The 27558-nt window shown below is 37.6% G+C and overlaps 3 protein-coding genes across 3 annotated transcripts in view; 1 reads left to right on the forward strand and 2 right to left on the reverse strand.

Annotated features, from left to right (window-relative positions):
• Positions 1-27558, reverse strand: part of LOC134814014 (cartilage oligomeric matrix protein-like) — a 61982-nt gene that overhangs the window by 19755 nt on the left and 14669 nt on the right. The window contains exons 10-22 of the mRNA XM_063821976.1: positions 23615-23726; positions 23229-23370; positions 17808-17929; positions 17159-17281; positions 16740-16819; positions 16438-16590; positions 15973-16047; positions 12786-12876; positions 2158-2300; positions 1804-1960; positions 1492-1598; positions 1242-1329; positions 947-1089 (exon numbers count right to left, since the gene is read on the reverse strand). Coding sequence (XP_063678046.1) covers positions 947-1089; positions 1242-1329; positions 1492-1598; positions 1804-1960; positions 2158-2300; positions 12786-12876; positions 15973-16047; positions 16438-16590; positions 16740-16819; positions 17159-17281; positions 17808-17929; positions 23229-23370; positions 23615-23726 — 1536 coding nt within the window. The remainder of the gene's footprint in view (positions 1-946; positions 1090-1241; positions 1330-1491; positions 1599-1803; positions 1961-2157; positions 2301-12785; positions 12877-15972; positions 16048-16437; positions 16591-16739; positions 16820-17158; positions 17282-17807; positions 17930-23228; positions 23371-23614; positions 23727-27558) is intronic.
• Positions 5847-7397, reverse strand: LOC134814308 (uncharacterized). The gene is made up of 4 exons (XM_063822404.1): positions 7279-7397; positions 6962-7077; positions 6257-6400; positions 5847-5986 (listed from the first exon to the last, which is right to left on the reverse strand). The coding sequence occupies exons 1-4, from the start codon at positions 7362-7364 to the stop codon at positions 5847-5849; spliced, it is 486 nt and encodes a 161-aa protein (XP_063678474.1). The 5' UTR covers positions 7365-7397.
• Positions 21886-22767, forward strand: LOC134814310 (uncharacterized). Its single transcript, XM_063822406.1, has one exon. It carries the CDS (start codon positions 21886-21888, stop codon positions 22765-22767), a length of 882 nt encoding a protein of 293 aa, XP_063678476.1.

Here is a 27558-nt window from a genome sequence, read left to right on the forward strand (position 1 = left end):
ATGGCGATACAAAGTACGAGATACATGGTCAGTTGACGACATGGTGATAACATGACGACGACATGGCGTTTTTATTTTTGCCCCGAAAACAGTTGTTAAGGGGGCCGGGGGGTCTTCATCAAAATTCTCACAAAATTGACTTTATAGTTGTTTCTGGTAGAAGGGAGTGATATCTACCAGCTGCTTTTGGTCCCATGGAAAAATATTGTTCCTAGCCGAAATTATCGCCGGTCCAAGGTCAGCGCTTATGTGTAATTGTATTGCGCGAGCGATTTTCAATCGCAACTTCTGAAAATCGAGTCTAAAAATCTATCTTCTCCTACATTTTTTGAGCAATCACCCTGAAACTTTCAGGATATATTCTAGGGACCATTTAAAAGAGATCGTTCAAGCCAAAATTTTGAGATAGGCCTTTAAACAAATTCAATTTTGAAAATCTTGAACCTCGTTTTTTTACGATTTTTTGAGGTCCAAGATTTTCAAAATTGAATGAAAATTGTTTAAAGGCCTATCTTAAAATTTTGGCTTTAACGATCTCTTCTAAATGGTCCCTAGAAAATATCCTAAAAGTCTCAGGGTGATTGCTCAAAAAATGTAGGAGATGATAGATTTCTAGACTCGATTTTCAGAATTTGCGATTGAAAATCGCTTGCGCAATACAATTAGACATAAGCGCTGACCTTAGACCGGCGATAATTTCGGCTAGGAACAATATTTTTCCATGGGACCAAAAGCAGCTGGTAGATATCACTCCCTTCTACTAGAAACAACTATAAAGTCAATTTCGAGAGAATTTTGATGAAGACCTCCCCGGCCCCCTTAACTGAAATAGAAATAAAACAAAACACCCTGGGTTTTTATCACAAAACATTTCTGAACATGTCTCCCGCTGTGGTCAAAAGCTTGACTAACCACTACAAAATATTTGTGTTTGAGTATTAATTACCCTTGAAGTACTGGTCCCCATCAGACCCCACAACTAACTCCTCACTGACCGGGCCCACATTAACAAACTCCTCACTCTCGACGTACTGTTTAGTTTCACCCATGTTGTGGTAGAGTCTGATGTTCTTATACTGCATATCGTACCTGTGATCATATAGTGGAGGTTATACCGTTAGCGAGGTGGAGGTTGCTATGGTTACTGTCGCAGTCAGGTACCACGGTTACTGATTGGTACTGCACGGTTACTGATTGGGACATAAGAATGAATTTGTGGTATCACGGTTACTGAACGGTACCTAATAACGAAGTAAAGCCAAGTGTCGAGAGTGACTTCTTCCTCAGATTCTACAGTAAACTCTGCGTACTCCCCAACCAGCTTAAGCTCTGAGAATAGGATTTATTTATCTACTTTATATACGAATATATTGTAAATTGTTACGGCTGAAAGTGAGAATCCAAAAATTTTCATCGTCAATCTCAGCTTTCGAAAATTTCACAGATAATAAAAAGTTCAACAATTACGACTTAATGTGCACATTATTTTACCAGAAGTTATGGAAACGCAAAGAGTCTGTAGGTTTGTCTGTTTGTTTTTACAAATAATAGGATAGCTTGTTCCGTTTTCTGGAGGTTGTGCGATCTTGAACCAAGCACTACAGGGGAGATTGGTCAAGATAGGGCCATTCCAAAGGCCAGGGTAGTAATTCAAATTCCTTATATTCTTAATATCATTATCATCAATCTGATACGAAACACGAGCATTATAATTGTTACTAAATGACTAGAATTACACAAGTGAAGATAAAAAGTGGATATTCTCCTAGCATATCTAATAACAAAACATACAATAATAAAAACCTGATCTGGAAGCTCCTACTGATGCCCAATCCAGACAACTCCCCTAATTTTATCACGTGACTATTCCCGTTCAGATTAGCAGCGTAGTTCTGCGGAGTAAGACACCGGGCGGCTGTATTAGCGAAGGTAACGTTCCACTGACCAAACGAGTAGAGACCTGCCGTTGTGAGGTCAGTGTTATTACTGTTGAATTGGAGGTTCGTAGTGAGATATCTTTTAAGGTCCATTAAAAAGATATTTGATATTTTCGTCGCTTTTGAGTTTTGACCCTTTCATAGAATGTTGTATGTTGGAACATGCTAAACTATTTCTTTTTACTCTTACAATTTTGTAAATCAGATTTAATAAACTTACCGATCCTGCCTCCTCGTATCCTCTTATCGTATAGGTCGCCAGTATCTACAACTGAAGTGACTGTGTCTACACTGTCTACTTGTTGTACTGTGTGTATAGAGAGGTGTATTCTACCAGTTGAGGGGTGGTGGTGTAGTCTCCATCTGGGTGGTAACCATGGTAACGGGGTGGTTATCATAGTAATAGGCTGGTTACCATATATGGTAAAGGGATGGTTATCATAGTAACTTATAACTACAAAGCTACATGGCTAGAACTAGAAGTACCCGACCTACCCCCAATAGTTAATCATATTCATTATTTCTTACTGAATTAGTTATACTACTGATATCGACACAAGATGCTACCAAAGCCTCTCTCACGCTACTAAAATTTGGATTTTTTTAAACGGGTCGTCAGCATTTAAACGTGGAGTGCCTTACCAGCATTTCTAAACGCTTTTTGATTCGAAAATCAAAGTGATTCGAAGCTTCTGAGTTCAGTTGGCCTTGCATATGTGAACCATGTGTGAACCACTCTGGCAGTGCTAAAAAGAATAACACGTGATACCGAGAGAGGGCTCACCGTAGCAGAGGGAGTGGTTTTGTTGAGTAAATGATATAAAATGAGCAAGGTTACTACTTATCCCGCGCGGAGTTCAGGTGGTCTTAGTATTGAAGTTTCCTCGCATAGCAGAAGAAAACTTACTTACTTTCATTGCTTGTGCGGCAATATTGGTTATTTTAACTCGTAATTTTTCTCTTTTCGCGCTTTAAAAATATTTCACTACTTCAGAGTACTTGAAAGAAAACTCAAGAATACATCGATTTAAGGAGTTTGTAAAATATAAAAAACATAAATAACTATCGGCTATTATCCAGAGTTCGGCATAAAACTACAGTCACCGCGATAACTGACAATGGTAGTTGGTACCCTACTTACTGCCTACTAGGCTATGGTTACCATGGTATCCCCTCCAGAACCAGCTAATTGTCACCATGGTCACTATTATTTCCAGATGATACTAAAAAGTTGTGATTATTCCTGACCCGTAAAGGTTGACCAGTTTGCAATACACCCTATTGACTCTGCGAGTGTGCAGGTACTTTTACTTGTTTATTTGTGCCAACACGAAGAGGTACAGGGGGTACAGTTACCTCTCCGTGCTCAATGTTATGGGTTCAACTGGAGCACAGTATAAACATATCCATCACTGATATGAACAAACCCTCAGGGATAATATGTTTTAATGGAGGCCAAATTGTGTATCTTATCAGCTCTGTTTGTTTTGTCTGTGCGAACAGCCTCAGTTTTAAAAGACACTAATCATCAGTGGATTGTTTACACATTGGAATCAGTCACTCCTCTAGGAGCAAAGAGTAGTGTTACAGCTCAACCTTTACAGGTTAAAATATTGTTAACATCAGCACTTCAGCAGACAGCTTGTATCAACTATAACAACTCATGAGGAGGGACCCTGCCAAGATATCTTGAATCTTATAAGCAGGGTAGTGGGCACCCTTCAGAACACATACTTTATAGTGAACTGTAGTCAATAGTACCAAACTAAGCAAGCTGTAGCGCGTTACTAGTAAAACTAGCAGTCCTTCTGTTCCTCATAATCCCCTTTCTCACACTTTGTCTCTTTCTCTTACCCTCTAGTTCCATGGCCAATTTGTCACTGTATTAAGGCCACAGATATATTTGATTTTTGGATCTCTTTAGCAGTTCGGATCTAAATGTTTCAAATGGTTTTGTTTCTTACAAAACAAGTTTACTGATTGACATATCCTCTATAATTTTGAGTTTACGAATTTATAAAATGCAAACTTTAAAGAAATCGTGTCTCAATTCTCTTTTCTTCTTTTTCAGTTAGACTTAGCTACTAGAACTTACAAAAGGTTTTCAAGTATTTAGAAATTTTTGGTTAATGTAACGATAATGATATAACTGGCTCCAAAGCGAGAAATGAGGTAACCAGAGTGCTGGATACAAAATTTAAAATGGTTACCTCATAATCTAGAGTTAGTGAGCAAACGTGAAACATCGATACATAGCAAACTTTAAATTTAAATGTGACGGGGAACATAAGTCCAATATTATAGAGGTGTAATGGATAAAAACCTAGGAGAAGTAATGTTTTAGCAAGTACAAAAATTCGAATTTAGAAGGCATAATAACTTTTAAGCATGGGATTTTATGAAATTTTTGCCTTTAATAATTTTATTTTACAAAGATAACTGCGAAACAAACACAAAACAGTAAAACACAGTAAACTATTGTTTAGTTGTAATGGCGACTCAAATATTTTGCGATATTAGCGATTATCAAAAAATGCGTTTAAAATGAGAATTGGTTTACCTCTTATAAAAAAAAGGTAAAATAGTCTACAGAACAATAGTTTGATGTTGTGGCAAAACCACTAAGAAAAAACAGCAAACTTATATTAAACATATAAGTTATTATTTGCATTTATTTGAAGTACGCCCCCGCCCAAATTTAATCCTCAAAACAATATACTGATTTGTTTGGCTCATCCTAAAATTTATGTAAATCAGTTTTGCGGGAACTCAGTTTACGCTAAGTAAACAGGGACAGTTACTGTTGACATATAATACCTAGAGTGGTGCGGTTGCCATATCCTCATCTATAGAAATAGTCTGATAAGATGTATAATAAGATCCTACGCTACAAGTAAAACTAGCAGCCTTCAGACACTTCATCTTTTTAAATTGTCTACTTTACTAGTAAAGTCTCGGAAGAATTGCCCTGAAGCTACTAGAACAAAAAGTTTCAAAAGACCGATATTATTAGAATTCCGAACATCTTAGTTTAAGAACCACTGTCTCTCAGAGTTAAATGATTAATAACGTGTCCTAGGAGCGAAAAGACCAGCCAACAGAGAGTGCCGATCATGCACAACGATGTTGTGGTGTTGATGGATGGGTCTTCCTGCTAGGCTCTTGTGACAGAACGAATGAGACCGAAGTAGCGGGATGAAGAAATGATACTGCCGGAAGTTGGAACATTTTTAGTTATAATTTACAGGTAAGTCGCCTTGAAAGGGAGTTAATACGTGGTCAGCTATGATATGAAACCCGTTATTTATTCCTGGATGAATGAATGTATCATTATATTATCGAGCCAAGAGATCCTAAAAAATGAACTTATAAATTAATAATCACTTTAATGGAAGGAGCTTAAAATTTGTCCCCATATCTAAGATACTATTTTATTTTAAAATAAAATCATCGCAGATACAGATAAATTATCAATAAACTCAGGGTATAACATTATCCTAACAGAATCACAAATTAATGTTTAGTTGTAACTACTTAGGCGACTAAACTTAAAAGCAAATAAAGAACAAAGGAAAAAATATTTAAGACTGGCGTAATTGATCCACGTCCGAGAGAAATATGCGTTACAAGCCATACTCCTGTTTTGCTATTACCGCTTGTACACAATTGCAAGTAAAACTAATGGAATACGTACAGGGAATCATTAGTTTTTAATGAAGATTAATGTTCAATATTGTAAAAAATGCAAACATTATATATAAACTTATATATAAGTATATATATATATATTTACATTTAAATGTAGCCAAGCAAAATTAATTCCCACTCGAAAACCATCTAGGAATCCCCACTATAAGGAATTTACGATTCAATTCAAACTAACAACTGTTAGTTGAACTACACTATACATTACCTCATAGGCGAGTAAACCGCTACCAGTCTATCCACAGCGATAGGAAGAACAGAGGACAAGTTAACTGTGAACAGATAGCTCCCTATCAGTGGGATGGCGGTGCACATTACTCCTTCATCTCTACCGAAGAAGTAGTCTGGGGAGAGAGCAGTTTTAGAGATCCTAACAAAAGTGGAACGCCACCTTCACCAGACACCATATGCGATCTTTTTAAGGAGAATGGATACTTTATGAAGAAATTTATGGAAGAAAATTTATGGAAGAAATTTATGGAAAAAATTTCTAAAATATGAGGGAGGGGATTTTTTAGACGTTTTGAACTTTATAAATGCATTTAAGCCCAACTTCCACTCCTCCCTTCCTCCGCAAGAGGTTAAACTGAGATCTAACCTCAACCTTTACTTACTAGGAGCGGTAAAAGCAACTCCCCACAATGAGAAGGCCAGATCACTGCAGGCTAAGTTGATGTAGGCTTGATGGTAGGACTTCTTATATCGGCCCTTGATACAGAACAGAGACACCAAACTAGCGTTTATCAGAACTGAACTACCTGCCGGAGTTGGAACATTTTCTTAGTTTATTTAATTTTAACAGGATAACCCAGTCTCCGCCCTTGAAAGGGAGCTTAATACTCTGATATAAGACTATATTATGGACCAGTTCCATTATTTCCTGGTATTGACTACTCTAACATGTTTAATACACCGGTAAATTCAGTTGTAATGCTTCCGAGAGAGTCCTTAAAACAGTTACAGTATTATATTACTTAAGTTATAATACACTTTACACTGAATGGAGCCTTACAACCTTTAGTAAAACCCTCGTATCTTATCAAAGATATTATTAGTACTATGGTTACTATGGTAATAAAATCACCCGGGTATTCAGCTGAAAGTTATAATGCAACTGCAAGGGTATTCTAGGACAATGTGAATCCTAGACAAAGGAATCCTAGACAAGAGGATCCTAGGACAATGTATTGAGTTTGTAAATAATTGATCTTTGAGGTGCAGATCTTAAATCTTTAAATTAAGTTTCTCAACAAATCGCAACTTTAATCATGGCTAAAATAAATATTCCTCACATACATGGTGAATTGATCAAAACGTACCGATGAGAAATAGTAGAGCGATACCAAGCCATCTCCAAGTTTGTCTACTCATACCGCCTTGAGCAGTAACCATGGCAACAGTACCAAACATTTCCCCAATGCTTGAATTACTCATCCTATAGGGAATGTATGTGAGGTAATTTGTAAATGAAGATTTAATGTTCTATATTCGATAAAAAAGTGCAAATCCATGATATGATGTCGACGGCTGTTCTCAAAAAATAAAATACTAGTTTAATTACCTGTTAGTAGAACTAGTTTGACTAACCGACTCTTTAGACACTAACTAATTAAACAAACAGCTAACTTATACATACCTAACAATCCAGACCCCGACTGACTCTAACTTGAAAACAAACTGAACACTTGTAACAGAACCGGAATCAATGATTCCGGGAATCATGGAAACACTGAGTTCCCAGAACTATGGTAACTGACAACCCAAGTTCTGGTTCACGCAACCATGAAGAGATATTTAGATTAATTATATTCTATTTACACGCTATGAATTGTGTTAGACTTTCTCCAGATCAGATTACGGACGCTTCACTTCACTTGCAATGGAATTGTAGGACAGGTACCGGCTCAGCTAATTTGACAGTTTAAAATAGGTGCTTATTTGACAGGTTCTAGATATATTTTAGTGCAAGTTGGATTTCTGCAGATCACAATTTGACTTTTGTGAGAAATATTTGGATTCGGTAGAAGGTGGTCATTAAGAATTCCCGACCATTTCTCTGCAATTTCTCAAATATGCATCGGAGAATGAGATTTCATCGAAATTATAGCTTCTCCCAGTGAATAGTATTAAAACTGTTAGGATTCTAATTAAAAACAAATTTATATAACTAGATCAAATACGCGTACCTACCGAATGAAATAAATATGTTGTAAGTCAATAACAAACGAGCTAGTAACTTCGGTATTGATTGAGAATCTTGGTATTTAAATTTGAATAGAGGCTTCACAAAGTTTTGAGGATTCAAAATGAATCAATACTAATTGTTAAATAAACTTGTACAAAACAATACTATTTGTTTTTAACTGATTCGAAAATCAGGGTCTCCAGTACTCCAGTACGGAGCAAGCAGAGTTCCGTGTGATAATCTAACAAAATAAGTCAGAAGTAGAATCATATAACATTACAATTCACGCATCAAGCGCGTTTTTGCCCAAGGGTATTCTATGAAATGAAATAAATTCCAAGTCAAGCGGTTATTGCGATACGATTAAAACTTTAAAACAATTCTCAAAATTTTCGAGTCAACAAGCTGAGCCACGGGAAAGCGCTAAAAGATTTCTTTTGCAACAAATAATCGCAGTAGTAATAAAAAATCAAAAAATGTGCTTTAAACCTTAAACCTTAAATAATAAAATAGTGAAAACAGAACTAGTCAAGAATAGCTATGAGTGCAAATAAATCGCACAGAAAAATGTTTGATCAAGAATTAGGTGCTATAGCATTTCTTAGGACATTAAAATATGAAACACACGTTTGCTAAAATTATTTGTTACATAGTAGTGTTGAAAGTTTTAAAATTTTAGTTATATATAGATTGTAGATATATGGCGATCCCACCCTTTCAGATGATAGTTCAGGCGTAAATAAAACTATTTGATAACTCAAAATCCCCGCAGATGTGAAGTTTGCTTCAACGTACATGCACTTTGTTGAAGTAACGTGATACTTCACACGTTGCTTAAACACCTGTTAGTTAGTGAGCCCCAAATTCGGTTGACATGAGAACACTGGTGCTACTGCTGCATTCCTAACGCATTCCTAAACTTAATTCTCAAGTTTCCACACCTTCTGGCACGTGCGAGTGGAGCAAGTGAGAGGGGCCAGATGTTCAGTTGTTAATCAAACTATTTCGGTATGAAAAACACCTAGTGTAAGGAGTACAAAATCCTACTCCTCGACAAAATTAAAACAGCGAGATTTAAAGTGTTGGTGATTCTGTGATCAATTTCGGAGAAACTATAACTCCTGGAAATCCGAAATATCAAGATTTATTTGCACCTCAACGGGTTCAGAGAGAGAAATTCTCTCTCTTTAACTGTGGAAAGAAGATGAATTAGAATTGGGGGAGAGAGAAATGTGCAGCAGCAGTTTGAAAGTTTAATTTCAAACAGTTCATTAATCTAGTTGACTTGGAGAGGTGGAGTGAAATATGTATCGTTTACATAATATGTTCAATATACTCAACGTTGTTGATTTCATATTCTCTCGAATATCCTGTACACCACTGACACTGCGACTAAAGGCACTAATGACAAATAAAACAATAACAAAGTAACAAAAATAGCCAATATTTCGGTACACCATATTCAACAATATACTCAAAGATATTTACTAAGAGCTTAATTACAGTATCTCTGATCTTGCACCTTTACGTCCGGTACAGTACGCAGCTTTATAGTCATTTTACTGATCCATTAATACCCAGATAAACGGACAACGGGACGAGAAAAGTAAAACCACCTACTAGCCGATTCAGAGAATAATAAAACGATACAGCAGACAGCTATCCTCTGTAACACAATTCAATAGTTCTCGAGAGTTGAGTACTCTTTTGTTGTTCCTTTAAGCAACAACAAAAAAGTTGCTTGTCATTAACTGATACTGATGTGGTTGATAAAAACTAATGCTATGATAGAACTTGCGTTAAACACAACGCTGCGTTGTAAGGGATGGCGAGCTTTGATATTTTAGCCTCAGTAGCCAATGAAAATACCCGATACCGCGACTAAAGTGACCAATAGGTTTTAAGGTGGTTTGGCAGATCCATGAATAACATCACGTGATCCATGAATAATATCACGTGATATACAAATAAAATTAGGTGGTAGGTCCACAGTATAATGGAATTCTACCCTGGAGAATGGTAGCTTAATCTAGATTGGGCGAGAAAGTGGTGTCTGGCAGCATAAAGTATAGCGTCCTGGAGGGGGGTTCTTAAAACATATACCTTATACGTCCTGGAGGGGGGTTCTTAAAACATATAGCTTATACGTCCTGGAGGGGGTTCTTAAAACATATAGCTTATACGTCCTGGAGGGGGGTTCTTAAAACATATAGCTTATACGTCCTGGAGGGGGGTTCTTAGAACATATAGCTTATACGTCCTGGAGGGGGGTTCTTAAAACATATAGCTTATACGTCCTGGAGGGGGTTCTTAAAACATATACCTTATACGGTGGAGAGTCAGGCTAAGGGCTGAGAAATGAGACATTCAACAAGTTTAATGGAGCACTGTCGAGCTAAGCAAATATTTAGCAAATATTTTTAATGGAGACTGTTGATTAGTTGAATATTCGAATGTTCTGTTTAGCTGAGTACTAGCTGGTTCATATATTTGCAAACCTTTTACCGGTCCACACGATCTAGTCCTAACTCAAGAGTAACTTTAGAAGCGTTACCAGTGGTGAAATAAATGAGTTGAATGAACGAGTGTACTTCATAGCTGCGGAGACCAGGTAACATTGGTCAATCAGAGTCCATGATTTATAGCAAGTGGAACACTAAATATTGTGTGCTAAACCCACTGAGATGATCGTTAAGATCAAGAAACGAACCCTTTACTTAGATACTGATACAGGAGTACAGCTACAGGGCATTACAACATTATTACGTGTTCTAAAGAAGGGATATATTTTAGTAATTTCGTTAGCCAGATTCACGGCAAGTTTGCGCAGTTTTTTGTATACTAGTATAGCCTGTGAAGATTTAAAAAAGGTGTTTCAACGATGCTTTGGATTGTCAAAATCAGCTTCAGGCAAGTATTTTCATAGCGAGTAATCACTTCGAAGTTCGAACGATAATATTGAATATTCATTAGAGTCACAATGTAACTACAGCCTTCGGACAACATAGAATTATAAGATGACCCCGACTCGAATTTAGAAATCTCACTCGGTCAGCTGCATCTTTAAAACTTACAACTACATACTCGAAGAAAAATACCGAACATTAGAACGAACCGATAATAAAGTACCGAATATGCGTAATATACCGAATCCGGACTATCTGAAACCCGTATCATACGTCTCAAGTAGTGAAACATAGCTTCAAGTAAATAACTTAATGATAAAGTTAAATAACTTTAATAAATGTTAATATAACATAAACTAACACAACACAACATCTATAACACAAAATAACGAGGTTTACTACACAATTACGGTTAGCGAGTACCAGGGTTATAAAAAGCAATATCCCCTGATAAGAGAAACCTTATCTAAGTACTCAGTACTCCTGATATAATATACACGGCCAGTTACAACATGTCTGATATACCCCTTACATAACCAGTCACTGAGTTGGTACTACGGTTACTATTGTAACCACCGTTATTATGCTTACTATCGGGCGTCTTTACTATGGTTACCATAGTTACCACTATAGATTACCACGAACATGAGAGATGCAGTGGGAAGCCTTAGCACTTGCTTAGCATACAAAAACTAGGAGAATTCGAATAATACATTTTAAAAGTTTCATTGTAAAATTTTCTTTAATTATAAATGTATAACTGCCAAGAAAACAGTTACATTTGAAAACCGGAGTAATATAAGCGTTGATAACAGCACGAAAAGCAAGCTGCTAATTATAACTTATTAAATTGGTAACCATGGGCGACAGCCTATTACTATGATAATTGGTGGTAACAGACTATTACTATGGTAACCAGATAAGCGTATGCTACTATGGTAACCAGGTAACCATATTATAACAGCTTGTTAAAACACGAGATGAGGAATACCGGCTCAGACACCCAAGAGATTTGGAGATTTATGGCGGACAGATAATATCTTAGTATAAAGACAGCGCGTCAATCGTTCATAAAAAAGCACTTTGGACTCTCCCAAAGAGATGTCTTGAGACGGAGCAATGGGAAATAGTACCATTTATGATAAAATGATAAGCTGATAGACATCAAAGAAATATAAAATAAGAATATCGAGGTCCGAGGAGACCGATCAGTGATCACATACTGATGGTTAACATGCGTGGTAAAGTTAAAGGTCACATATTACAGGGGAGGGGATCTGGGAGAGGAGGTTATACAGTAAATTGTAAAACCTCGCTAATGAATTTATCCAGAGAAAGTGAATAGAAAATGAAAAAAAGTGATTGATGAAGATGAACTGAGAAAAGCGGAATTGAAGTACAAGTGCTCAGGATCGTGAGGCTTTAAAATGCCCATTTCTACCGTCGATGAACACGGAGTTCCGTATTTGAACAATTAAATTGGAAATCAAATAACAAACGAAAACAAGCAAACGAACCCCATGCTACATTGGTTTGAACCCACATCACACAAATCTATATTTCGATCATTTAATACTTAAGTCATTTCTGAGCTTTTTGTCTTTGTTGTATGACAGAAATGAGCTTCTTGCAAGTTATTTCGATTGCATGAAGGTTTAGACAACTTTAGAACTATTTTACGAGAAATAAAATAAGTAATTTTAAATTTCACAAATTGGAATGCGCGCGTAGGCGCGCGCTGTCATGGTGGATATGAAATGATGTTTTTTTATTAGGCTGAAAACGTTCGGAGTATTAAATTTAAAATCTCAATATTGCCATAGTGTCGCGCGGATATGCTGATGTTCTGTTCAGTTTTATCAATCAGTGTTTACAGATCTATTTTGAAACCTGAGGAGTTCAGTTTTTTGTTCGCGTACTGCTGTAATATCATGCCCGTCCCAATCGAGTGATAAAATTAAAATAGAACAAATAGCTCCAGCCTCCAATCTACGATAGGATAAATTTCAAGAAAAGTTATCAAAAGTGTCAAGTTTTGTGTACAAGAAAAACCTGTAAGCCTGGTTGAAGTCCCATGTAACATGTTTAGGATCCTGATATATCAGGTTTGTGGTGATCTTGTTATTGGTCTCTGTCTTGGACGCTGTGGAATATCCTAAATTAAGTGGGTCCCAGACATTTTAGTAACTGTCAGTAATATTCTCTATGAAGTTTTTAAAAACTACAAAGAGCTCAAAATTACAGTTTCTATTTCAGGAACTGACAACAGAACGATCAACGACGCCCAAAACTCCTCAGGGACATAATATAGGGAATGCTATCGATCAAGTGTGCAAAACTTCGTCCTGTATTATTATATGAGTGTGGTTATATATAGTGTATGGTTTGAATATCTCGATATATTTTACTAGTCAAAAGGTATGAGACAGTTTATTAAGTTTTTCTATATCTCCATAGCAACGTAATTCTTACTTTCTTATCGCTTGAATATATTATCCTCATAACATCCTCATAACCAGAAAGTAGAAAGTCAATTCATAAAAACAGTGTCACCGAATAATGATCTAACCTTAACTTTACTTGTAACTATGGATACAAGACATTTAATGAGTTTAGAATTGAAGAAAATTCCTGTTCCTTTGACGCAACGCCGAAACTTCATTGGCATGAGATTTGAATATACTCGATTCTCACATTTCAGAAAGTTCTTGGGAAGAAGCTGATAACATTTTGGTTATCGATACTATGTTATCAACAAGCCCACTTCCTCAAATTGTAACAATGTTCCTAGGTATGTCGCAGAAGTAAAGGTGAACCCCACATCTTTATCAGACCACAGCTTGGTCGAAATTCAGCTTGGTTTTAATATGACTGGAAGAAAGAAGAACGAAACCAGCAAGATCGACCCAAACTCTTTCAGGGCAGTTGACTATCACAAAGCCGATTTTGTGGCAATCAGTGATTGCCTTCAGAAAGTCGACTGGCTGAAGCTCTGGGAACTCTGTGACGAGGACTTGAACGCTTTTCTGGAATTGTTCAAGCTAACAGTGCTCCAGATTACCTTGGAGTTCTCCCCAAAGAAAGAGAGTGCAGCGGAGATTACCTCAAGAAAGAGAAGAGGGAATAAGCACGTTTATGTCATGAAAAGAAGACGAAGGAAGATGAATGCTAGGATACGTGCATTACAGGAAATGAATCCTAGCTCGAGTTTAATCCCTAAACTGAAAACGGAGGTTTCACTGCTGTGTTACTCCATACAGGAAGGGACCCTTGAGAAACTGAACAAAAAAGAACTCCGGGCAGTCGATGCAATAAAGAAGAACCCCAAATACTTCTTTTCGTATGCCAAGCGTCTCCAGAAGACCAGATCTACGATCCCGGTGTTGAGAGATGAGACTGGGGCATTAGTGGACGACCCCAGTATCAAGGCAGAGTTACTTCAGAAGCAGTACCAGAAGGTATTTAGTAACCTTATGAGTGCCGATATTGATGAATGTATGAAGAGCCAAGGATTACCTCAGGGACTGGATTCCGGATTCAACGAGCTAAGCTTCACAAGAAAAGATATCATTGAAGCATTAGGAGAACTGGATCCCTATTCAGCCGCACCTGACGGAGAGATTCCTGCTAGGATACTCACAGCCTGCAAAGAACAACTTGCAGACCCGCTAACACTCCTCTGGCAGGAATCGTTCAGCAGTGGGTATATACCAGCGGAATTAAAGACCCAATATATCACCCCTATCTATAAGAAGGGGGACAGAACGGACCCAGCAAACTATAGACCAGTGTCTTTAACCTCGCACATCATAAAGACATTTGAGCGTGTAATCAGAAAAAACCTGGTTCGTCATTTGGAAGAGAACATGATGATCAATACGAACCAGCATGGGTTCAGAAAAAAGAGGAGTTGCATGACGCAGCTTCTCAGTCACATCGAACAGATCTACAAATCACTCAACAATGATGAAGAAGTTGATGTGATTTACCTCGACTTTGCCAAAGCTTTTGACAAGGTCGACCATGCAGTGCTGCTAGCCAAGCTTGGTCGATACGGAATTGGTGGTCAGGCTTTAAGGTGGATCAAAGAGTTTTTGCTAAACAGAAAACAAACAGTCGTTGTTGAAGGTCGCAAATCATCCTTCCAGCCAGTGGCAAGCGGGGTGCCACAAGGGACAGTCCTAGGACCGATCCTATTTATCCTGTACATCAACGATCTGTTGAACAGCATTAGCTATAGTAACGGATTCAGCTTTGCAGACGACACAAAGCTGATTGGGGCTATCCGAGGAATGAGTAGTGTGGAGTTACTGCAAGATGATCTCAACATAGTCATCGAGTGGTCACATGTTAACAACATGGAGCTACACGAACAGAAGTTTGAGGTTGTAAACTACCCCCTGAATGGATCAAAAGCTCTAAGAGAGCTCCCGTTCTACCCAGAGACTGTTGAGTATACTACACCAAAAGGACACGCAATATCACCACAGGAAACTGTCAGAGACCTTGGAGTGTATGTTAGCAGCAGTAGGTCATGGGGTCCTCATATTGAGAAGACAGTTCAAGGAGCTAGAAAAATGGCGGCTTGGACATTGAGTGCCTTTAGAGACCGGTCACAAGTAGTCATGCTGACTTTATACAAAAGCATGGTTCGCTCCAAGCTAGAGTACTGCTGTCCAGTCTGGAACCCTACAAAAGTCACAGAGATACAAAAGCTGGAGACTGTACAGAGATCCTTTACTAGAAAGATATCTGGCACTGGCTGCCGTGATCTCCAGTACTGGGACAGGCTGAAGAAGCTTAAGTTGATGTCCCTTCAGAGGCGGAGAGAGCGTTATTCTATTATTCATGTATGGAAAATTCTTAATGAACATGCTCCAAACGATACGGGCTTCGAGTTCAAGTCTCATCAAAGGCATGGTATTAAGGCAGAGATCCCAGCCATGAACAAAAACGCACAGTTGTCGGTAAGAACAGATTACGACAACAGCTTTAGAGTTAGAGCAGCTCAGCTCTTCAACGTGCTCCCATCGGAGCTCCGGAGTATCACATTGCTAGACAGTTTCAAAGTTGGTCTAGGCAGATTTATGGAACAGTACCCAGACACAACACCGGTTCCGGGATACACTCCGACAAACGATAACTCAATGCTGAGCTGGAGGAGGACGCACTCGATGCAGTTGTCCTGAGCACTCACCAAAACGTACCAAAACGTACGTACAGTGAAGATTTAACTTACCGGACCACCAGAGAATCTCCTTTCTGTTAGCTGCACCAGCTGTACTGTGTATCGTTACTGACTTTATCTGTAGACCTGACACGCGTGGTTGATAGTGTCAACATTGTTCAAAATCTCAAATCAAACATATTTAGATGGCAGAGTCAATTACCATAATCCCGATGACCCCACTCCTATTCCTCCTCGTGCAGTAACTAAGAACTCAAAGAACGACTGATAAAGCTACCAGAAGTTGCTCTTAGTTACTAGTAGTTTCATTAAGTTACCACGTCTTGTGAACATTTATTAATCCTGGTAGTAACCGATAGTTACCCTTGGTTACGCCTGATTACCCTTAGTAACCAAAAGTTACCCCTGATTACCACCAGCAACCAATATTTACCCTTAGTAACTAATAGTTACCCCTGGTATTAACCAACAGTTACCCCTAGTAACCAATAGTTACCCCTGGTTACCCCTAGTTACCGGTAGTTGCTCCATAGTAACAGTTATCCCATTTCCCCTCAGCGCAGTTGTTAAAAGTATGGTAATCATGTCTCCAGGTAGCGAGATAAAACCTCACTATCTTCTGACTCTGGTCTTGTTTCTTGTGAAGCTCCTGGTAACCGAATATAATCCCTGGGGAGGAATTAAAGTGAGATTTAGTGGCCGAGGGATAAGCGCTGGTTTTATGATATCTTGGATAATTTACGATTGAAAGAATGTCAACAAGCATTCCGTTACTTCTGGCATTCATTGTCAACTTGGAGTGTCTGATTCAATCTCACCTATAGTGCCCGTATCTATGGTAGGGTACCGTTCATTATCTTTAACGTAAAACGTGCCGTCAAACTGTAACTCTTCAAACCTGAATATTTTCATTTAACTCTGTGGTTAGTAACCAACGGTTACACTTACTACAGTTATATTGGACATCGAATATTCACATTTTCACAGCACTGTGTTACAATTACTACAGTTAGCGGACAGACCCACTTTCACCATACTAACATATGGAAAACATATCAAAGAGGGTGATAATAAGATATCCTTTTCGTAAATTCAATGATTGAGGAATTAGAATTCAATTTTCTTCATCTACAAAATATGTGAAAACAAGAGTAAAGGTGGTGAACTGGTTTTAGAAGAGCAGCTCCACAATTTTCAGCAAGGAAATTTCCAGAAGAAATCTCTAGAATGTACCGACCTGGTTTCTCCGAGCAGAGCTACAGGACTAGTTAGTTTGGCAGCACTTTCCTCGTACATTAGCGCTTCTAAATCCACATCATGTCCCTTAGACCGGACCCTCCACCGAATATCACCTGGCTCCCTGACAAACATTCCAATTACATTCCAATTACATTCCAATTACATTCCAATTACATTCCAATTACATTCCAAATACATTCTAATTAACGTTCCAATGTTACTATTTACAATACTTGTTAACTTTATTATTGAAAGTGATATTCCCAGAGGATGCTTTTAAAAATTATTATCTGATAGCCAAAATTTCTAAAGTAAAGTGAGTTACTCGACCTTAATAAGATACCAGTAAAGAAAGTCATAACGATGATAATATGATCTTGAACTAAAGTAAGTTACAGTAATATCACAATGTACCTGCACTAAAGTAAGTTACAATAATATCACAATGTACCTGCACTAAAGTAAGTTACAATAATATCACAATGTACCTGCACTAAAGTAAGTTACAATAATATCACAATGTACCTGCACTAAAGTAAGTTACAATAATATCACAATGTACCTGCACTAAAGTAAGTTACAATAATATCACAATGTACCTGCACTAAAGTAAGTTACAATAATAATATCACAATGTTACAATGTACCTAAAGGTACTAAGATCCATTAGCTGACTGGTAGCGAAGTTGAACTCGCTGACTTCCTTATCAAACGGACAAATATCCTCGACATCTGCAACTCCGTCTCCGTCAGCATCGGCATCATTTACCTGGGGTAACAATAAATGTAGTTGTCAGCATCGGCATCATTTACCTGGGGTAACATTAAATGTAGTTGTCAGCATCTGCATCATTTACCTGGGGTAACATTAAATGTAGTTGTCAGCATCGGCATCATTTACCTGGGGTAACATTAAATGTAGTTGTCAGCATCGGCATCATTTACCTGGGGTAACATTAAATGTAGTTGTCAGCATCGGCATCATTTACCTGGGGTAACATTAAATGTAGTTGTCAGCATCGGCATCATTTACCTGGGGTAACAATAAATGTAGTTGTCTGCATCGGCATCATTTACCTGGGGTAACATTAAATGTAGTTGTCAGCATCGGCATCATTTACCTGGGGTAACATTAAATGTAGTTGTCAGCATCGGCATCATTTACCTGGGGTAACATTAAATGTAGTTGTCAGCATCGGCATCATTTACCTGGGGTAACAATAAATGTAGTTATCAGCATCTGCATCATTTACCTGGGGTAACAATAAATGTAGTTGTCAGCATCTGCATCATTTACCTGGGGTAACAATAAATGTAGTTCTTTTTTGTGTTTTTTTTTTTCAAATTCTTTCCGGTAAGTTAAGGTGTAGCAAAATGGGATATGTTTTTTTAACTATCAACATACAATAACAAAGCGCGAGTTAATTAATTTGCAAACTTATATAAAATGCATAAGAAAAATTCAGTTATACTATGTTTGTACAAACAAACAAACAAACGAACATGTACTTAATTACAGTATACTACTACCACTAAATTACTACTACTACTCAGTTACCACAGTAGATCACAGTTGGTATCTTTATCAATTATCCCATTGTTTATGTCTATTTCTTTACCTAATAATCTTGTGAGCTGACAACTAATTCAATAAATTTTGGCATCGTTTTTCGGTGTTATTGTACAGACAGATCCGTCTGAAAAAATCGATCTGCCGACACACGAAGCTTTCAGAGGATTTTTGACGTTTTTGAGTCCCATTAGGTGCCCTTTATAGCTGACCAACTTTTCCAAACTTTTCCACGTGTCTTAAGGCCACTTTTTGCCACTTTACCACTTTTTACCACCTTTCTTGTTTGTCGAATATCTTTAGTTGTGAACATCGTAAAAGGATGCAGATCAATCAAGTGTGTTCATATTTTCAGGAAGAAAAACTTTTGTTGAAACAATTTTTACGTCAGATAATCAGTTAATTGGATAATTATCAATTAGCTAATTAGCAAAATTCTAAAAAATTTTTATTGGCTAAAAATGATCGGAATAGCTTAAAACACGGAGAAAAGTAGTTTTTAGAAAAACTTTGAACATTTTTCTCTTAATTTTTTTTTCGAGACTTAAAATTTCTGAAAATTCAAAATACTTTTTTCCGCCAAAAGTGATCAAATTGCATGAAACGCGAAGAAAAATGCTTTTCAAAAAAAATTAGTGAATTTTTCGTTTCAAGAATACCAATATAGTAGTCTCATATCATGAGCAATTCAAGTACCTGTTATGAGAGAACACTGCTGCTGAGAAAAATTTGGATTATGAGATTTAGTTTAGGAAGCACTGGGTCATTTTAAGGAAATCTATATATAGTGTATATATAGTGTATATATAGTGTATATATATATATTATATATTATACAGTAGTTATATGTTCTTTTGTTGTACCTTTGCATTAGTATTATAATTTTGGTGTTCAGACTTCAGTAATGTTTTAAAAAGTTTAGTAAATGTTGTTTTCGTAATTATATTTATTCGGGACGTTACAGAAGGAATTGATTTAATGTAGTTGGAGGAGTCCCAATTCTCCTCACGTCCATAAATGGAGTTTTCTTTTATCATATTTATAGTATACATTGTATAATATACTAGCTTACTTCGTTTTTCGAATTAGTGGGCGTGTTCCACATCTATCTCTCCAGTAACACGTAGCAGTATCAAAACAGCAGCTCGGGTAAATTATTAAACGGTAAGTCACGTGTCACAAAGGATATAATCGCAACATCCTGACGCTGTCTGTGTGTTGGGAGTGTATAAGTATTAAAGTATTAATTAAGTAGCAAGAGGCCATCTATATCATGTTCGTACTGTGATTACAGTCACACAAGGTATAATAGGGGTGAAAAGTTACGTGATAAAAGGAAGGCCACGTGATAAAAGGTCACGTGATAAAAGGAAGGCCACGTGATAAAAGGTCACGTGATAAAAGGAAGGCCACGTGATAAAAGGTCGCGTGATAAAAGGTCACGTGATAAAAGGAAGGCCACGTGATAAAAGGTCACGTGATAAAAGGAAGGCCACGTGATAAAAGGTCACGTGATAAAAGGAAGGCCACGTGATAAAAGGAAGGCCAGGCCACGTGATAAAAGGTCACGTGATAAAAGGAAGGCCACGTGATAAAAGGTCACGTGATAAAAGGAAGGTCACGTGATAAAAGGTCACGTGATAAAAGGAAGGCCACGTGATAAAAGGTCACGTGATAAAAGGAAGGCCACGTGATAAAAGGTCACGTGATAAAAGGAAGGCCACGTGATAAAAGGTCACGTGATAAAAGGAAGGCCACGTGATAAAAGGAAGGCCACGTGATAAAAGGTCACGTGATAAAAGGAAGGCCACGTGATAAAAGGTCACGTGATAAAAGGAAGGCCACGTGATAAAAGGTCACGTGATAAAAGGTCACGTGATAAAAGGAAGGCCACGTGATAAAAGGTCACGTGATAAAAGGAAGGCCACGTGATAAAAGGTCACGTGATAAAAGGAAGGCCACGTGATAAAAGGTCACGTGATAAAAGGAAGGCCACGTGATAAAAGGTCACGTGATAAAAGGTCGCGTGATAAAAGACGCGAGTAAGGTCTCATTGAACCAGAGGTATCAGGCAAATAGTGCGATTCTGCTCCTGCCTTAACACTAAATCGTATTATGTGCGGCAAATTTGGAGACAAAAAACCGCAATTAAACTGAAAAAAACTCTCAATCCTCATAGAAGGGTTTATGATCAGACTGGGGCTAGTTGAGCTGGTAATGACTGATAAGCATAAATGTGTAATGTGTAATGTGTAACAAACATGTGTATATAACCCAAAGTGACTAAAGTTACTCAATTTCAATCTGTTGAGGGATTGCGATTCAGCTTGACCAGTCATTCATTTGCCAAGATTCACCCTCTTTTGTTTTTTTCCGGGCCAGAAGAAAACTACCGACTGCCAAGGTATGATGCCAAGGCAGTCGAGACCTTTTATTGAGACCCGATATAATAATAATCTTTTGTATATTATATGTTTTTCCTGATTTTTGAAATAATATATATAATAAAAGATATTTCATTGTCTTTTTGGGGCCTTTCTTCCGGAGTTGTGACTTGTGAGCGTTCGTGGAAACTGGCCATAAATAGTTCCTGGCACGAATTGTATCACAGCTCGGGAATCGCTTACCAATGTTTGCTAATATTGTAAATTAGTTGCTAAATTTCTTTTCCTTTTGTATCTTAAGCACTTTTGTCAGAAAACGGCAGATCTAATTAGCACTGATTACCAAATGCAATTTGTATGTCACTGGCCGAGTTTTTCACCTTTTTTCGTGTTTTTGTTAACTTTTATGATGTTTTTCCGCGCGAAAATGTTGATATTATCTGTCATCGATTTTATAGTTTTATCAAAGTTTACCCTACTAGATCTATTAAATAATAATATTGCTATTATTTATCTTCGTCAATACATATTATTATACGCAAAATAGAAAATGCTTTTCTACACTACTGCAAAAAATCTGTTTCCAGATACCGCTGGAGAATGATATACAACGAATTTCTGCCATTTATAACACCATCCCAAAACAGCAATCCAACACCAGAATCATCTGATTTTCAATATGAAACTATCAAATCGAGCACCAACGAAAATATATCTGAAACAAACCGAAAACAATCATCAACAAAGCATAGACTATACGGGATAGGACTAATGGCCCTGACGAGCATCTTCGCCACCTTCAACGCATCAATAGCAAAATACCTGCAACACCTCCCAACTGGTGAGCTGGTGGTAATAGTGGGGCTCTACTCGCTTTGTGCTTCCTGTTTGGTCATCACTATGAGCGGGGTGTCTCTGTTTTACTTTCCTAATAAGAAGCTGGTCGCTGCTAGAGTTTTGGTGGGTACTGCTTCTTATGTTGCCAGAGTTTGGAGCTTCCAGATTCTCCCGTTAGGAGATGCCAGTGCGTTGGTTTCCACAGCTCCACTCTTCACAGGAGTTATAGCTAGAATATTCATCAAGGAAACACTGAGTTTGGTGGATATTCTCTCCATGCCGGTGGGGTTATGTGGTGTAGTTCTCATATCAAAGCCTGTGATCTTGTTTAAGACAGAGGAAGATCATGACCAGCCGCCGTGGTACAACTCCTTGGTACCTGTCTTCTCTGCTGTCACCCTAGCTATGATCAATGTAATGCAGAGGAAGCTAGGTGGATCAGTAGACAGTGTAATAATCTCATTTTACATTGTGGTGGCACAGCTGTGTGTTGGTACTGGATATGAGGCTGCTTTCTCTGGCAAATTCTTCGAACAGCTACCCAAATGCTTGGCTCCCAGAACTCTTCTTGTGCTCTCGGGGGTTTGTCAACTTGCTTACTTTGTCACAGCTAACTTGACGTTAAAGTACGAGAAAGCTACCACCTCAACTCTCTTTAGGAATGTTGATACTGCGCTGGCGTTCTTTGTACAAGCAATAGTGTTTGGGGTGTCTGTGGAGACATTTTCGGTGGTCGGAGTGCTTTTGATTATGTTGGGAACCGCTGGCCTTACTCTAGCTAAAATATGCAATTTTACCTGTGGTGTAGAGTTCTGATTTTTAATTTTTGGGGGAAGCTTTCCTTGTTACTATTTTGCACACTTTTAGACGGAGGCAAGAGCCAATAAATATTAAATAAGGTATGATAGGTATGTACGTGTTAACATGATGTTATGAGATGTTGAAATTATGATGATTTATGAGATTACTGAATACTGACGAATCTGGAAAAATAACAAAGTCAAAAGATTTTATAACGGCAACGCGTAACGTAACTGGCAAGCGCTCCCACCAGAATTTAGTAGCTTCTTAATCGTTGTAAACTCTTGCAGTTTTATGTACGAAAATAGGTGAAATCTTCATCTCAATGGTCTCATTATATTCGACCCCTAATAATAATATCTTCAATCTTGCCGAATTAAAAGCATGGAAAAGGACTCAATACATTAATGACAAGCCATTTACAATGACTAATAATAATTATAAATAAATAATATAATATATAAATAATAACGTACCATGTAGTGTGGCCATGACTTGGAGTCGTCACATATATCCCCCTTAAAGTCCTTGTCTTTATTCTCCTGACCAGGATTAGCTCTGTACACACAGTTATCTTGAGTGTTAGGATGGAAGTCTCCGTCTATATCATCGTCACAGCTGGCGAGAAAGTTGACAGTTAGTGTTATATTTAGTTACATGATACTTGTCCTTGTCTCTTCCAACCGGATATTATCCAACTATCAGTATTTCAATCATGAGACTAATAAACAGCGAACTACTCCATCATTTGATACTAAGTAATGGGTACTTTAATAGTGATAGTGATTAGTGACCACCACACCATAATTTGACTACTTGATAACTAGTTACTAGTTACCAGTTAGTAACTGGCAGTACTAACCTATCTCCTATTCCATCTCCGTCTGTATCCCTCTGAGCAGAATTAGACTCGTACATACAATTATCACATTTATCATCTACACCGTCGCCGTCACTATCTTTACCAGTGTTATCTGGAGTGGTATTATCAAGTTAACTCAAGGTAAAACCAAGGGGACTGCTGCCATGGCAAATGAGAGACTGTCGCCATGGTTACCAAGGTACTGAAACTGATGATGCGTGTTTATTCAAGAGTTTTACAGTTTTGAGGACCCTGTTGACGTGATGATTTTCAAGAAGTGAGTTTTACCTCACATGATGAGCAACTGGCTGAGTGACAAAACCACTTCAGACTTACAAATTTTTTGACAGTCCTGGATCTCCTTTTCAAGATCATTATCATTATCATTATTTCTTTATTCAGATTACAAGATACCAAAACGGTTATTTCTAACTCAGTAATTTCCCAGCCTCCACCGTTAGGCAAACTTTCTCCGTCAGAGCCGAACAAGTGCTCCAGATCACGGATTTGTTTTAAGATCTGGTTTCTACCAGTCTACTTTTAGGGTCGACAAACTAACTTCCCTGTAACTACCTCAACCGTTCAATCGTGCAGTAAATACTGCTCCACCTTTTTATTTTACGTCGGCTTCCTGGATGGATACTTCATAATTACTTGGATATCGCATGAACGATTCCACTTCATTTATACTATGTGTCTATGTTACCCGCGGTATATTGCGAATATCCAGACGATTTAACGTTAAAATATTGCTTGAAGCTGTTTAACAGATTTGAATTAATTTACGAATTCTAAATTTGTGACAGTCTTCATACCACAAATATTAGCCAATCTGAGACGGTCAGCGAGAGCTAACTTGTGCGTTATTCGAACTTAATATTGGGTAAAGGACTAGACAGGTATCTGGTATATCCGTTTTAAGCCTGCAAGAAATTAACTATTTATTTAAGCAAATTGAAGTAATTTTAGCTTTAGTCTGACGACTGAACTAAAGGGCTATTTAGCTGAAAGACTCGGTATTTGATTTAACGGCAGACAACTATAATTGGTAAGAGTGATCGTCGGTTTTAAGCAACACTCAATAGACATCCTTTGGTTTACAATTTACATTAAAATTGTGTTCAGAATAATCTTATTCAATGATCATGAAGAAAGAAAGAAAGAATTCCTCTGGGGAAACAAACTAAGATCGAACAGAGGGAATGGTTTAGAAAACCCGACAAGACTTTACGAAGAAGAAACAGCTAAAACTATGTAATATTATTACTAGTCCGAAGGAAACCTGGGCAGTATGCAAGAAGCCTGACCTAGTCCGCGGACCACCGCCGGACCAGTCTGCGGACCGAAACCTGTCGAAAATATTATGCTTGTTGGATGATGTATATTATATATATATATATATATTATATAACTTGTTTTATTCTATTCCACTTATTTTATTTACGGGATCATTCTTCCTGTCAGTGATGTAAATATATTGACAGCATCTCAATGTTTCTACCGTTTTAACAATTGAATTTTTTTTTCTTTAAATATTTGTTTCCGGGAAGATAAAACATATGGTCTAGGATCTGTATATTAAGAAAATCAATGAAATTAATAGAACATGATAAAAGCATTAAAAGAAGTAAAAAGATTGCGGCACAAGTTTGTTTTTGCTGACAATATGTTGAAAGCAAAGTTACTACGTAAATTTAGAGTCTTTTATATTCTCATCTTAGAAACACAATGACCCAAAACAAAACATTAAAACTCTGAAGAAGTATCTCATTTCTGATCATGTGCGAGCTCTAAGAACTGTAAGAATGAGACAAATATTGCTTTATATCTGGAGATCTCGAGCTCAGGATTTTAACTTGTTCTTTCGCCACTGGAGGGGTCTTGATCTCTTCTGTAGAATGAATTACTAGGTCTGACAGATGTCCCTGAAGGAAATTTAACTGTTTCAAGCTTGTTCGTCACTCTTCTGTGATAACTAAACTATTGACATTAATTGTAATGAGTTGACAAAACATTATTTATCATTACTAATTCATTAATTATGCTTAATTAATAATTATTACACATCTGCTATTACGCATAAATGTATTATTCCACAAATTTTCTTACTTCTTACCTCGAAATATCCTAGTAGAGACATGATGAGTAACGCTATCTACAACAGTTGAACGCCCATTTAGCTGAAACCACAAGAACTCTCTAAAGCTCAGAACCGTCAGACAGTAAATGTAAAAGTTGCTGATGGTATTAAAAGAGAGGCACACCCCTGATAATCTCAAGAAGTCTGTGTGGAAGAAACCTTGGCGGTCAGGGTAATTTGACTCTGCTATACGGTATATAGCATAAGGTAGGATTGATATACAGTACATGATAGCCGTGAACACTGCGGTCATCATTCCCTGCCACCGCTGGGTCCCTCCACATTTCTTGGAATGTTTTCTGGATTTTATGAGGTGGAAAAGCAGTACGACAGTAACTAATATTACTATGAGATTAGGAATTACCATGAAGGTGAAAAATTGGATGGGTTTTAGTAACTCCCATCGCTTGGACGAGAAATGATAACTGCACACACTAGTTCTACAGTCAAACCGGACATCTTTACTGTCCACAATAAGGAATATCGCAGGAACAGCCAGAGACAGAATCCAGAGGAACGCACAGCAAAAATTAGCTTTTCCTCTGGAGAGAGCACTACTGCGTAGAGGACGCTTCACTATGATGAGCTTACTAGATGTGAGAGCACAGATAAAGAGAAGACCTGCCAGACTGAAATAGTAGGTCCCATACGCGGTGAAGAAACACAGAGCATCACCCAGCATCCATCCATCCGCTACCATCGCTATAAACTTAGGGAGCACGTAGACGATCGAAACCATGAGGTCACTCACAGCTATGTGATGGATAACAGATGTTATAAAAGGATGCAGTTTGAGAGCTCTGTACTTGACACTGGCTACCAGGATGATAGTGTCCCCGATGAAGGAGGAGAGGAGCACGAAGAGGTAGTAGCTAGCCAGGGCGTATCTTTTAGAAGTTTCTATACCAAACTGGGATTTGTCGGAGTATTCTGATGGAGACATTGTTTGGGGTGGAATTTCGTGGTCACGTGACTTCCTGGTTAGTAGGGTTTTTAGAACTTTTTGGAATCAACTTTATTAAATTATTAATATGCAAAATCTCACCGGAGTTTCATTCAGCGATAGATGTAGACGAAATCTAAATTTTAAACTGTTTCAATGTACTAAAACTATCCGTCTTGACTGAGAGATGAAGGCAATTTTTTAGTTTATTTTAAAGATTAAAACGATCAAAAAACCCCGTGATGCCTCCAGTTAGGGCATCCAGAAACAAATTGAGAGAGAAAGCCAACTCTAGAAAAATAAAAACCTTTTCGATATAAATAAGTAAATAGGAAACGATCAAAAGCATACAAATTCTGGAAATAATCGTGAAGAATAAAATGGTTTGCAGTAAAAAAGAAATTGTTAATTTATAACAAAATGGTTGAAAATTGAATAAGGAATAAATAGATCACAAAATTAATTTTCTGAATATCTCGATGATATTATAATGTGGTTTGTGAACTTACTGCATTTCGCACATTGCGCAATGACAACAACTACCATAGTGGTTAACTTTATAGGCAACTTGATTTTAGGGGGCCGGGGGGGGTCTTCATCAAAATTATCTCAAAATTGATTTTATGGTCGTTTCTGATAGAGGGGAGAGATAACTATCAGCTGCTTTTGGTCCCATGGAAAAGTATTGTTCCTAGCCGAAATTATCGCTGGTCAAAGGTCAGCGCTCATGTGCAATTGTATTGCGCGAGCGATTTTCAATCGCGCGTTCTGAAATTAATCGAGTCTAAAAAGCTATCTTCTCCTACATTTTTTGAGCAATCACCCTGAAACTTTCAGGATATGTTCTAGGGATCATTTAGA

The sequence above is a fragment of the Bolinopsis microptera genome, chromosome 4, assembly GCF_026151205.1.
Source record: "Bolinopsis microptera isolate Bmic1 chromosome 4, MBARI_Bmic_1.0, whole genome shotgun sequence".
Taxonomy (NCBI): Eukaryota; Metazoa; Ctenophora; class Tentaculata; order Lobata; family Bolinopsidae; genus Bolinopsis; species Bolinopsis microptera.

Bases quoted from the DNA above. Each gene is read 5' to 3' on its own strand.
- LOC134814310 (XM_063822406.1), top strand. From the start codon at position 21,886: ATGGCCCTGACGAGCATCTTCGCCACCTTCAACGCATCAATAGCAAAA.
- LOC134814308 (XM_063822404.1), bottom strand. From the start codon at position 7,364: ATGATTCCCGGAATCATTGATTCCGGTTCTGTTACAAGTGTTCAGTTT. The intron at 7,078-7,278 runs GTATGTATAAGT...CATTCCCTATAG, and splicing joins GTCGGGGTCTGGATTGTTAG to GATGAGTAATTCAAGCATTG. The intron at 6,401-6,961 runs GTACGTTTTGAT...CAACTCCGGCAG, and splicing joins CGCTCTACTATTTCTCATCG to GTAGTTCAGTTCTGATAAAC.